General features: G+C 38.7%; 1 protein-coding gene across 1 annotated transcript in view; it reads left to right on the top strand.

Annotated features, from left to right (window-relative positions):
• Window positions 1–8,753: 8,753 nt before the first annotated feature.
• Window positions 8,754–14,310, top strand: part of nlk2 (nemo-like kinase, type 2) — a 76,092-nt gene continuing 70,535 nt past the window's right edge. The window contains exon 1 of the mRNA XM_084419768.1: window positions 8,754–10,481. Coding sequence (XP_084275894.1) covers window positions 10,015–10,481 — 467 coding nt within the window. The 5' untranslated portion in view covers window positions 8,754–10,014. The remainder of the gene's footprint in view (window positions 10,482–14,310) is intronic.

The raw sequence follows: 14,310 nt of genomic DNA on the forward strand, positions 1-14,310 counted from the left end.
ATGATTCTTGTCCTGTCCTGACAACTCAACTTATGCGTGTGGATGCATATGTGTGTTCGTGTGCAAGCATGTGTATTTGTCTTCATTCATGCGCTCAATTATATGCAAAGTTAATAATGTGAACTTTTCAAGTTCAGGGTGCCTGTGTTAAGTGATATATTAAACGGAATCACATCAGAACATGAAAAAACTCTTGCTTTTATTTTGCCCCCGTCCCCACACCCCCATTACCCCCAACAATCTTCAGTTGTGCCATGTTTTGACTGTTAAAAGTTTGAATTAATATGTCATTTTTATGTTGCTCTCTCTGAATTTCCTTGTGGTCATGAAGAGGGGGTTACATTTTGTCTCAAGAATCTTTGTCACTGCTAATAAACTTGTTGAAAAAGTTATTGCTCTCTTAGTCTTCTTTTGAATTAGTCTAATTAGTGTAATTTGACTTAAATGTTTTTCCTGCTTAAAGAAAGGAATATTCAGTTCACTTAAACATCAGAATCTGTGGCCAATGATGTTGATTACTTCAAACATTCATACAGATTACAGTGAGCACTTACAGTGGAAGTGAATGGGGTCAATTGGTAAATGTTTATCCTATACGTAAACCTATGTAAAAAATGATTTTAATTTTAATAAAATTGCTTACTAACAATTCCTGCGTTCATATACATACACATGGCTCCATTTAATTCCATTGTAAATGCCTCACCGTAACCTTGAAAAGGGACACTATTATGTTTGTGGTAGGCCTAATCGTTTTGCCGCCGCCGATGCTGTTGAACTCGGAATATTCCTTTAATACTCAAGCCATAAACTCCTTGGATTTACAGCAGCACACCCCACTTTCTACTTCCGTCTTCATTTTATAACCCTGACTTACTGTTATTATAACATTATAAACAGGACTTACGGAACCTGTGTTTTCCCAGGGAAGTCCCCGCACCCCTCTAGCGTCTCTGAAATGGCACTGGTGTAAAGGTGAGTCAAGGGAAGAGAATGCTGGAGGAGGTCGAGCTGTTTATGAGGGCATCGGGATGAGAACTAAATAAAACATTGGTGGCTTTTTGAATTGACTATTTCTTATCAGTCTACACATTTAGTTATTGTTTGATGAACTAAATTTAGAAACCATACAATTTAAGCCACCGCCTCGAGTTCAATGTTCTTGGCGTGTGCATTTGTTATGAGAAGTCCTCCACCTCCGAAGCAATTTAGATCTGCACCACCAGATGTCGCTGTTGGCCATCATAAAGTGCAAGATAAGTACATAAGCCACCATTCAAGAGTGAAAAGTGAACTACAAGATGATTAATGGAAGACAAATAGGCTTACGTTCAGAAATCCCTCTAAGCGTATGCAAAAACATTCCGCTATATCAAATAGAAATAATTATTTTTCAATCATGCAATCTATTTAGAAAATATTGGATGAACTTTGGTAACGAAATACAGCTAATAAACATTAACTCATTAAATGATATAATATGATAACTTTATATTAAATTCGTTATTCGTTTCATGGTATTACCACTGTCAACTTAAGTATTCTTGAAATGAATAGATAATAAGAACATCTGTGTAAAACTGACAGGATGAAGTGAGTGTTGCTTTATTTTGACCAATACTACAGAGAATCGGGTCAAACATAATGGGGTAGATTCAAACCAACTTTATTAAAAAAATCATTAAAAATGATCAACATTAAATACATTAGACTAAATGGTGTTTTTTGCACTCTATACGTATACATAGGCATCAAATATGCAGAACAATAATGGCTGTGTAGGAAAAAAAGTCCAGCATGATTTTGATTCTCATGCCTATAGGGAAAATCCACAATGAACTACATTAATGATGAAGGTACGAAGCCCCCAGGGGGTCTGATGTGTCCCAGCATCTCCTGTGAAGATCTGCAGATGATAAAAGTGGAACTTAACGCTTCAGTCTTTCTTAGTTTCTAATAATACCATTAAACATCGCACAAACCTACTTGCGTCGAAACAGCACTACATATTTGGACCGTGATTGACACGTCTAATAAAAGCAAAGCGTGCTTCCTCCAAAGTGATAGAATTGTCACAAACGGCAGTGATTTCAGTCTCCTACCCCCGTCCCCCATCAGAAATATGCCCAAGACAGGAGCGTAAAAATAGACAGCAGAAAGATTCCTAGTGCTTTAAATAGAGCTGACTCTCTGAGTATGAGGTCAGTGTCACTGAATTTCTTTGTAGGCTCTATTCTATGCTTCTGTGACTAAAGCCGAGCACATACTGCTCTCTTTCTCTCTGACGCAGGAATTAGAAATACTTCAGTCTCTCACCAGTGTAACACTCACAGCCTTTACACAGTGTGGCGAGAACGCAGCGTTTCCCTCTGAAAGAAGGCCTGAAGGCTTCTGTGACTGGAGCTGCATGAACGGTGACATTTTTTCATTATACAACCTGATTTTGCAATTAAAACTTGTACCTAGAGTATTGGATTCATTAAATCCAATCATGAATAATTTACGTGCATATCATTTAAAAAAAAGAAAAAAATCAATTACATACTTCCATGACATTCCTCATGTGGTCTTTTCTTCATTTCTTAAAGCCGTGTATGAATTATGTTCTTTTGTTCCGCTCTGTAATCTTTATGTTTGAACGGCTTACATGTACAATACTTGGTCAAAAGAACATGTACAAGCCATAAAACAAGAAGCTGGGTCCCCGACGTCAGTGCCTGACCTCAATGGGATAGGATCAAATCCCAGCTGCCGCTCCAACTTCTAGTGAAAATCTGTCCCATGAGAATGTTGGCGGTTATAGCAGCAAATGGATGACCAGCTTCTTATTAACGCCACTGGCTTTTAAATGAAATGTTCAACAAGCTGAGGAGTTGTGTTTGGGTGTCCTCTTACTTTTGTTAATGTTTTGTATAGGACAGATTACAGCAAATATAATGGACACACTGACTAGCCATCAGTTTATTAGCATTTCTTCCTAAAATCTTAATAACTGAGGTTTATCAGTTGAACTGTGGTGCTGATCGAACACATTGGGAAACAAGAACTGATCTGGTTCTTATTCAGAATCAGAACTGGTTTTAATTTTAAAAACAATACTCAAACCAAGCAATGTTCGGTTCTCTTAACAGTTACTGGTGCTGCAGTACTACTGAAACTACAGCACAACCAGTGCAGTTTGATGATAGAATGAATTACTCTTTTGAGGCAATTCTTTTTAGTGAATAAAAAACAAACAGCGCGATCAGTGTATTCTGACTCCAGAGCAATTGGCAGTTTCTTTAGTAAATAAAAACACAACGCAACCAGTGTAGTACCATTCTTGAATGCATGACTCTTAAGAGTCGGTTCTTTTTCGTCAGTCAAACACACACACACACACACACACACATGTCTGGTTTACTATCTTCGTGGGGACTCTCCATAGACTTAATGGTTTTTATACTGTACAAACTGTATATTCTATCTCCTTACACTAACCCTACCCCTAAACCTGCCCATCACAGAACACTTTCTGCATTTTTACATTTCCAAAAAAACTCATTCTGTATGATTTATAAGCTTGTCTACCCATGAGGACCTCTATTTAGGTCCCCACTGTGACACGAGTCCCCATGAGTCTGTGTGCATTCAGGTTGAAGTCCCCACCGGGATAGAAAAACAGGTACACACATCACACACACACACACACACACACATACGCACGCACACACACACACACACACACACAGTAAAATGTCCTCACTAGTCAGTTTTCGTAATATTTCACTATATAAGTGGGGACATTTGGCCCGCACAAGTGTAGTCAAACTTGTACACACACACACACACACACACACACACACACACACACACACACACACACACACACACACACACACACACACACACACACACACATAATACGTTTAGCTATCTAAATAGGGACATTCCATAGACTTTCATTATTTTTATATATTGCTACTATAACTATAAATATACTACTACTACAACTGCAGTATTTATAACTATTATATAAATACATTCATATCATATCTCTAAATACTACAACCAAATCCTAACTTTAACCCACACCCTAACAGAACATTTTCTGCATTTTAACAAATAATAATAACAATACTTAAAAAAAAATATTCACTTTACTTTTATACTATTTTCACAAATGAGAATGTCTCCAAATAGACTTGTCTGATTTGGCTCACTTTTGGATACAGTTTGACCCCAAAATATGGTTGAGTGGGTACGCACACACACACACACACACACACACACACACACACGCACAGAGCTGTCAACTAACTGCAAGACATAAATTAGTATCTGGTTGTTATTTATGACAACATGTAGTTAAAGATGCGCATTATAAGATTTGACATTTAATGAAATATGTTACTACGTAGGCTATGTTGTTTGTTTTGTTGAGTGGTGCAATGCCAATTATTGGTCTGCATTAATGCTAGCTGACAGGATGTGGTTTCAATGCTGTATTCACATGGTTAGAAAGTTATGATTAGAGTTTGGGGCTTAACAAAGACTGATTTGTTATCATTTCATTATTCAGAGGACTGCCTATATAAAGACTATAAAATGCCTGTGTAAACACATTTTGCAATTATTAAATGTATTTGTTTTTGCAAATATGAAATTGCTTCTCTTTTTTTTCAAATATAATTCTTTACAAGTACTAAAAGAATGGAACCGTTAATGAACTAGAACTGTTAAGAGGAGACGGAACCAAACCCATCATGTTCTTTGCGATTTCCATCCCTATTCATGATGCACCAACTCTCGGGACGATTATATCTACTGGGCTTCTCTGTGTTTTGATGTGTTTTCTTTTGCATGCTCAGGACCATCTGTTTTCTGCTCCACTTACATACTATGGTCTGCCTGGAGTTATTCAGCACTACATTCCTGCAGCTTCCCCTCCGCAGTGCCCCAAGCAGTGCTCACTGTCAATGCCAGGGTCTAATTAGGACACCGATTCTCTGTGCAGATCCACACGTCTGGGTTATCCTGAACCATTCACTAAATCCTTGTAGTAAGAGAATAATGCTAAGTGTCCACATTAGATTTATGTGCATGGGTACAAGCTTAGTATGGTCAAAAGTGCAATGATGTTTTTCTATTGCATCCTTTATTCTTTCATCAGTTATTTGAATCTCTATATGTGTCTGAGTAGCTGATCAAACTGAACGGACGATGAAAAATGCATGTTATTGAATTATTGATCTTGCGTGGTGTAGCAAATTATGGGCTACACACTGTTTTGCACTCTTATCTCAGTCAATATGTCAAACCTTGCTCTCATTAACAAAAAGTTTTAGCCCTAAAATGTATTATGCAGAATAAAGGAACCATGCACCCAAAAATATGCCTATTAACAGAGTATTTCTACAATGACATCAGGCAACTTTGCATCCGTGCTAGTACTGTAAGTGTCCATATAATATCTAAGACATCAGTAAAACATAAGCTGAATTCACATAAGCATACTACTCTTTAATTCTTTGTATTAATAGTATATTTAAAAAAAAAATGCATGCACCATGAAAAAAAAAGGACAATTTAGTCAGAATACAATTTTAAAAAGTTATGGGTGAAGCTGTTTGTTGCATTGTGCTTGCAAACGCACACAGGAAGACATTTTCTTGGCACGTGCAAACATCTAAAACAGATATCTTATGCATGCAGAATGTCCAAAATGGGCTGTGTAGCTCTTATCAAATGGACACAAGAGCTTGCTTTTTTGCATACCACTAAAAGGCAGTTTAATGCATTTCAACATGGTGCGTACATAATATGGTTTATTTAAACCACAATAAATACCAAATTAAAAGCATAAAACCAAGCACACATTCAAGATGTCCGTTAGTGCATCATTAAAAAGCAAATTCACATATCATAAATGTCTTAAAGGCATCCACTGAATGTCCTTACACTTTACTGAACGGTTTACAGACATAAAACAGCTTTTAAATGAAAATACATATCCGTCAGCATATTAGTGCTATGGGGAAATAAATGCCCTGTTAAACTATTGTCTCAGTACATATATTTTGTATTCCATTGCAATAAAAGCAAATATTACACTTTAAATCACTCCCTGAAAAAATCACACATATTGCGATGTGGAATTTATATTTGGTTGGGACCCCAACAGCGAGTCAAATTTAAGCTACTTTTGAATTTTACAGCATACAGTATATGGATGCTGGGTAATATCACTCCTGCTGGTGTGACAAAACGCTTCTTATCTCCCTCCTTCATTACTTCATTAATAACCTGCCAGCCTAAAAGTTATGTCAGGCTGAGATGCGTTCACTTAGGAACAACCATGCGTTCGTCAATCTCCACTTTTATAGTCGTGAAGTTTATTACAAAAGAAATCTATCAGGAAAAGCTTTTTTGCTGTGAAAGCTTAATAAGGGGAGGCTGGACGCGTCTCATTCATCAATGTAGCCGATGAGTTGACAATGTTAATAGCAGCAAGCAGCCTAAGAAATTGATGTATCTTCATCTGTATAGTAATAATAAGCAGGGTTCCACTATATGTCCTTTAATTCAGTTTATCAGCGCTCAGATGCTGCACTCTCAACCATAAATATTCACCACAATCCAATGGTTATGGAAAACCACCTAGTTTCAGGCAACTGAGAACAGACTCTTTCTTTTGATAGCGGCATATAATATTATGAAACGTACTTGATTTTTAGTGTCAGCTCTAGTTGTTTGCATTGACAATAAAGTCTGATTTTGAAGAGATAAAAGGATACAAATAAAATGATATGAAAATTAGCTTAATCTTACAGTGTTAACTTAACACAAATATATAATACTGTGAAGCTTTCGGGGTCATGGGTGAATTGTTGAACAGACAGAGATTCAATTAATTCATGCACGTTGTGGCCGAGAATGAATCAAATCTCTGGAAGTTTTCATGTGCCATACGCTGCCTGATGAAAAGATGAAGAGCTGAGAAAGATGACTAAGGCAAGATGCAGAATATGGGCATCATCATAATAGAGTATAATTCAAATCTAGCATTAATTATATTCAAAGCTCAATTTAATTTGAACAAATCGTGTTGTTCTTTTCATGAAAAGCTACATTTTCAGGATTCTATACCAACTGGGTGATTTATTTATGTAGATTACATGTGTGCAAGGGCAAATTCAGTACGGTATTTTAAATGAAAAGATGTAAGGCAACGTGGATGATTCCTTGCCATTATTGATTAAGACATTGCAGAGGCTACATTTGATTTTCAGAGGGGTAAATGTCCAAATCAATGAGGCCTGATTCAGTTCTGGGACTGTTAGTATCCTCGCGGACTCGATGTAGAGCACGTCCCACTCATCCATAAGAACTAGGCCTGCACTTAAAGGAGGATACCAGTTTATTTTGGACCTGAGCGAGAGATTAATTATTCTGTTTAAAATAATTCCAGTGGATAATTAGACACGTAGGCCTACTGCATTCACTCTGTCTGGAAGATTCTACAGCGAATCAATTTGGTTTAGTTTCAGACTTTAATGTCCTGGTGGTTAAATTCAGATGTAAACTCAGATGCATCATTGTGCATCACTACCAAAACATTTTAAAAGGCCTTAAAAGCAGTTTAAACAAGGTCTATAAGGTCCACTACCATGCTATAATTGTTGAGAATTAATCAAAGATTCTGCATTTCAGTGGACCCATGGTTGATTTAATGCTTAAACAGAGCATCACAAATAAACACCTGCATGCTTCAGTACACTGCCAGTGCTGTGAGTGTGAGATCCTGCTGAGATGAAGCATTTATCCTTATGCAAACACGTAAGACTTGAGGTCAAAGGTGTGGAATGTACAGCTGTAGACTCTAAACTGCTTAAGTTAACTTGATTAAGTTTTCCAGTCTCACAAACAAACCTACTCTAAAAAAAAGATGAAGAAAGGAAAAATGCATGTAAAATGTGCGTGCATCCTGCACATTAATTATTTAGAGCATATTACATTATGTTAGTTAATGTTTTAATAATAGAGGAGGCCAGGGCTAAATGTCACACTTTTTTTTACCATGAATATTTCTCACAATGTTAATTGATGTTTAGGCACATACCTTAACATCTGCAAAATAATCTGTTGACTAGGAGAGAAAAAAAGAGATACACTTGACCACATAGTTGGGCATGTTCTGCCCCAAGATGGAAAATATATACAAAAATATATATAGTTTTTGGCCAACAGAAACTGAAATGAATAAATTATAACATTTTAAACATTTAAAAACAACAACAACAATGTCACTAACATTCCTACAGATTTGCTAGGTGTTGAACTTAATGGTGAGAAACTGATTTTTTTATTATAAAGTATCCTACAAAATAAAAAAATAAAATAAAATAAAAAGCATTCTGACTGAATCATTCTGAAAAAAATATTTATAAACAATTCTCATGATGGACTGCAAAATTAAACTTTACACTTCATAAGTAAAACTTATTTGAATGCACTGTAACAACAAACTATAAAGTTTATAAACTGTTTAATATATTTCTATAATATACTGTATATTGTATAACGTTTGACAGTCCTTGTTACTGTGCATTTTTCTTCGATTTGAAAAACGATAGGACAGCGAATCATGGCTCTCCTTTCAGGCTAGGGACTCACTTCAATGGCAGGTGCTAATTGGATGGCATGTCTCGCGTAATAGCTCTGGGTAAGTGGGGCCCCTCGCTCTCCATTCCGGCTCAAGATCTCCGTAGACTGTCACTGTCTTTTACAGTATCGCGTAGCCGTAATGGCGCCAGCTTCCACATGCAACAAGGGCCTGTTTATTATGGCTGGACCTCCGTCTCTTCCTCTCGTCCGCTGATTGGCTGTGCTACTTCAGAAGCGCGACGTGATTGGTTCAGAGACCTGTCATCGGACGCGGACTAGACGGGTACCCAAGACGGCAGGGTTGCGCGTGTGCCTTCCCAGGTCCTGGCAGCACCATCCGGCGAGGGGGTGAGGACGCTGGCCGCCTGTTTTATGACTGCAAGAAACACTGGATGTTCTTATTTTGATTTCTTCTTCACTGGATATACATGCCCACGATACTGAGAGCAAGCACGCGGCACGCCGGTGAACGAGCACATCGTTATCGATGGGGAAAATAAGTTGAAAGCTTCGGAAGAATGTTTCCAGGAAAACGGATCGCTCCGTTGATCAGCGTGATGGGTGTTTCGAGGGGATTTTGACATTTGGAGAGGATCTGGAGGTATCCATCTACAGCTTAGAGCTCGAGCGCAACAGAGCGCCATACTGCAAAACAAGCTTTCCGGATCGATACAGTGTAGCAGCAGCCTTTTCATGCGGGGGAATTGTGCGTTTTAATGGAAATGTAAACAAGTAAGCTGGCGAGCAAGTACCAAGTCAGCAACGGTGGCCTGATTGAGATCCACGTAACTTCTGCAAACTGCATGCAGCCCTGGCGGTGGAAACAGGGCTGGATGAGCCCAAAATGGCAAATATGAGGAAATCTAAAAGATGAATGTTGCATTCCCCACGTAACTTGTACTATTCGCCTAATTTCCCTTTCCATACAAGCCCGAGTTCAGAGCAAAGCAAGGTGCTCCTCATGCCTCCAACATGAGGGAGATTTAAGGCCGTGCGGAATTGATTTATTATGGGGGGAGCGCATTATTTTGATTTAATCCCTCTCTCCTCTTTTACTTTTCTTTTGTTTATCCTTCGCGAGGTTTTTCTTGGATGTCCGCGATTGTCATTTTGCTAGTCTGGAACGTATAACGCAAAAGATCCTCCGAAGTAGGTCAGATCAAAGCTGGAGAGTTGTTAGTATGACACCTTTTCACACTCATCTTGATGTAGGCTATGCCGGACATTTATGCTTTGATTTTTTTTACCCGTCGTTTGGCTCTATGACAGCCAAATGAGAGTTTGACATCTTGGCAGCCTCCCTCTCCATCTCGTTCGCCTCTTTGTTTTGTTTTTCCACCTCTCATTTTCTGGCTGTTGAGTGAGTGAATGGCTCTGTGCGGAACGACGGCTTCCAATGCCGCGAAAATGATGGCTGCGTACAACGGCGGAACCGCGGCAGTGGCAGCGCATCACCCGCACCATCACCACCAGCTGCCCCATCTCCCGCCACCCGCCCACCTCCACCACCATCACCACCCGGGCCAGCATCACCTCCAGCACCCCGGCTCGGCCGCCGCCGTGCACCCCGTACAGCAGCACGCTTCCACGGCCGCAGCTGCTGCTGCTGCTGCCGCGGCGGCGGTGATGCTGAACCCGAGCCAGCAGCAGCCGTACTTCCCCTCGCCCGCTCCTGGTCAAGCTCCGGGGCCGGCGGCCGCTGCAGCCCCGGCGCAAGTTCAAGCCGCCGCCGTGAAGGCGCATCATCATCACCACCACCACTCGCATCACTTACAGCAACAGCTGGATATAGAGCCGGACAGACCGATCGGATACGGAGCTTTCGGTGTTGTTTGGTAAGTGATTAAATCACAGTGATTAAACAACTTCTGTAAATGAAAGTTAATCGTTTGTTGCTGCTGACGACTTTAATTTTGACTTCGAAAGTGCGCTTTAAAAGTAATGTGCAAATAAAAAAGTTACAAATAAAGAATGCATCTTTGGGAAGTATAATTAAAATGATGTACACTCTCATGAGATGAAGACTCGAGACACATCAGACTAATAGAAAAAAAAAGCATTATTCCACACAGAGCTGGTCTCCCCCCTCATGGGTGCCGCCATGTTGATGTCACATGACCAGCTGTGGCGTGCAATTGACCAATTTACTTACAGTAATGTTGCCTTCACGTGCCATCGGAATAATCGTAAATACTAGTTTCCTAGTTAAAAAACTGGACATGAGTGCTCTCGCAAGTTCGTAATCATGACTTCAGAAGTGACACGTGAAAGCAGCATAATAAACCACTAATACTGACAATAATTAATATGTCTAGTCAACTTAATCCCCAGAGAAAGCGTAACTATTTTACGGAATGGCGATTTTGTATGAATTTGTACGGAATTGTACGGTTTGATTTTTAGACAAAAGGGTAAGCATGAAGGCCAACCCCAACCCTTACTGATTGTACGAACATTTTAAAAATTAGATTGTATGAATTATTCACCAATTTGCAGAAATGTAAAATTGTTATGAATTGCCATGAGAGTGTGTTGGTTTACTTTATAAAATGTGTTACTTTATATATAAGTGCAATATAACAGCTAAAGAGTGATTGTATGGATCTGCATGTTTACAATTTATCAAATAGAATGAGTGGACAAATAGCATAACAATGATCATTTTGCCCATTGTAACTAGATCTGTCTAAACCTAAACCAAAACGTATAGAGTGCACCTTTAAAGTGTTTTACCTGTCAGGTTTGTTAGGATGGAGAGGTACCATATTTTTAGATTCCTGTGTGACAGTCCAAGGGGAATAAGGGACAGCTTTTGGCAAAGAATTTAAGATGTACACTAAGGGAACATCGCTCTACTTAAGGGATAAGCTGTCTTAAATGCTCAAGATTTAATTCATGTCAGTTTGAATGTCTTGAGAATAGTTCTCAACACAGGTGTTTGCTTCACTCCATGTATAAACCTATAGGCACTGAACCTATAAATATAATGTAGTAAAGTAAAGGGATCCTTCACCCAAAAATGGAAATTCTGTCATCATTTACTCACCCTCAAGTTGTTCCAAACCTGTATGAGTTTCTTTGTTCTGTTGAACAACACAAAATAAGATATTTTGAAGAATGTGGGTAACCAAACAGTTTCTGGTCCCCATTGACTTCCATAGATTTTTTTTTTATACTATGGAAGTCAATGGGGACTATCAACTGTTAACCATATTCTTCAAACTATCTTCAAAAAACTCCTACAGTTTGGAACAACTTGATAGTGAGTAAATGATAAAAAGAATGAATTTTTTTGGTGAACTATCCCTTTATGTAAGTGCCTAGTAAATAACTTTTGAATTTCTTCCTGCCACAACCAAACCAGTTCACAGGGCAATACAGACCAAAGATGAAAAGTTGAGTAATATGTGTAATTCTTTAAGGAAGGAGAGTGCTGGTTCTCAGAATGAGTTTGCAACTACAAGGAAATGCAATATCCTTTTAAAGCACACACCCTCCTGTCCTTGTAGAAGACTCAGCCACAACTTCTGTTCAGAGGTTAATCTGAGAGTTAATTCCTGGGACAAGCAATATATTAAGCAAAATTAAAATAATGGGCCATTTTCATTCTTTGACTTTTTCTAGCACACGTATCTTGGCTCTCTGTGTGTTTATCCAAAGGAATCGCCTGTAACTGGTGCCTGAAGAGGGGCCACAAAACTAGGGGAGCTCTCATCAACAGCCACCCTACCCCCGCCCATGCAATCTTAGCCTGACCTTTCCTCAAAATCGCTTCCTGTTGCTCATTGTCTGCTTTTAATCTGCACTGTTGCCTGCTGGTATATTTATAGCTGTCCTCCAGAGGCACGACCATAGAGGAAAATCATTTAGGGTTTGCACCCTCTTAAAGGGGGTGTTCAGACTGCAGAACCATGGGTAATTAAATGAATAATTAACCCAAAAAGTTACAAATTGACAATTCTGTAATCATTTAATAATACCTCTCATGTTGTTCCAAACCTGTATGACTTACGTTTTTGGAATACAGAACAAGATGTTTTTAAAGAAAGGTGCTATCTTTTACTTTTAATTACAATCAATGGAACCTGGAGCTTTCATGATTTTGCATGAAATCATGAAAGCTCCAGGTTCCATTGATTGTAATTAAAAGTAAAAGATAGCACCTTTCTTTAAAAACATCTTGTTCTGTATGACAAGCCCTTAATTTCAGTGCATAATAACTTGTCACACAAAGCTATTGTTTAGCTTCTCAAGGCATAAGATAAAGTCATATGCTCATATTTTTTTATACTTTATGATGCTTTTGCACCCTTTTTGAACTCGCAATGCGTAAACAAACATAATGGGAAATGTACCAACACAATGTTCTCTCACCATTCGTGATTTTTTAACACAGACTCGCAGCGTTCGTCTTGGTCTTGCAGCTATCAGCGCAGAAACGAAAGCTGCTGCTCTCTGTGTGTTTTCTTAAAACTCCAGGTGTAAACGAGGAAGTGTCTCCTTCATCTACTTGTGATCTGATCGGCCAAAACGTATCTTAATACCCGGTGTAAACAGGGCCAGAGACTTCGTAGGGATCCTGTCTATTGGAACGCAGATCCTGTGCTGGGATAAAGGAAGAGTTCAAAAAAGGAGAAGTGTGAACTTGGTCCTTGTGTTAGCTATATAGAAGGCTGTTTTGGATGGTGTTTTACATTCTAGTTAGTGCCCTTTCATTCGTGCAGCTGCAAAAGTTTAGATAAATTGGTTTTGGCCCGGCCACAAAGTGTGTGTGTGTCACATTCTGGTTCTGATGCAGATGGAGATGAATTGAATTATCTGATATTCTAACTATACATAACCTATATTATCTTTTTGCATTTGCTTAATTGCAGGAAAAAATGCTTTATTAAAGTAAGCATATCGTGCAGTGATTTTGCAAACAGGTTTATATCCTGTCTTCAGAATGAAAATGAAAGCAAAATGAAATGGAATAGAATTGGTGGTTTATGCTTAAGAGACCCTGCGTGTGCTAAGCGTTACTCGATCATATTCTAGTCTGCAGGAAATGAAGTGCAAACTGCTGGGTCTGATGCTTTCTGGGAAATATCCCATATCTGTCATTAATAATACCCTCAAAATTGTCACTCTAGTATGATTTTAATAGCGTGGAGTGCTTATGTGGAAGATATAATGGCATAACTCTCTCTTGATGCTCAGTCAAAAAGTTTATTTTGAAACCCCTTGGCCTGCATGTACGCTTGTAGTTTGAGATTGACTCATAGTGTACGTAAACAAATTTACGGGAAACAGGAGCGCTAAATGCTAAACCGCTGTAATTTTAGAAGGCTTCAGTTGATGGTGATGCCTCATTTGTGGGTTCTGGGAATTCCATGTGTGTCCTGTATTATGTTTTGTGTGCCTTAATGTGGCATGTCAGGTTTAGGATGCAGCTTTGGTCATTTCTTGCCTCTGATAACTTTACATTACATTACTTAACATTTACATACATTTTACATGAAAGAATTTGGCAGACAATTTTATCCAAAGTGACTTGCATTGCTTTCAAGATAAACGTTTTATTAGTTTCCCTGGGAATCATACTCATGAACATGGCGTCCAAGACAATAAGTCTTTAATTTTACATTATAGTGCATATGTATTTTGTGCATGAAATAATTTGTT

This window comes from Rutilus rutilus, assembly GCF_951802725.1.
Source record: "Rutilus rutilus genome assembly, chromosome: 9".
Lineage (NCBI taxonomy): Eukaryota > Metazoa > Chordata > Actinopteri > Cypriniformes > Leuciscidae > Rutilus > Rutilus rutilus.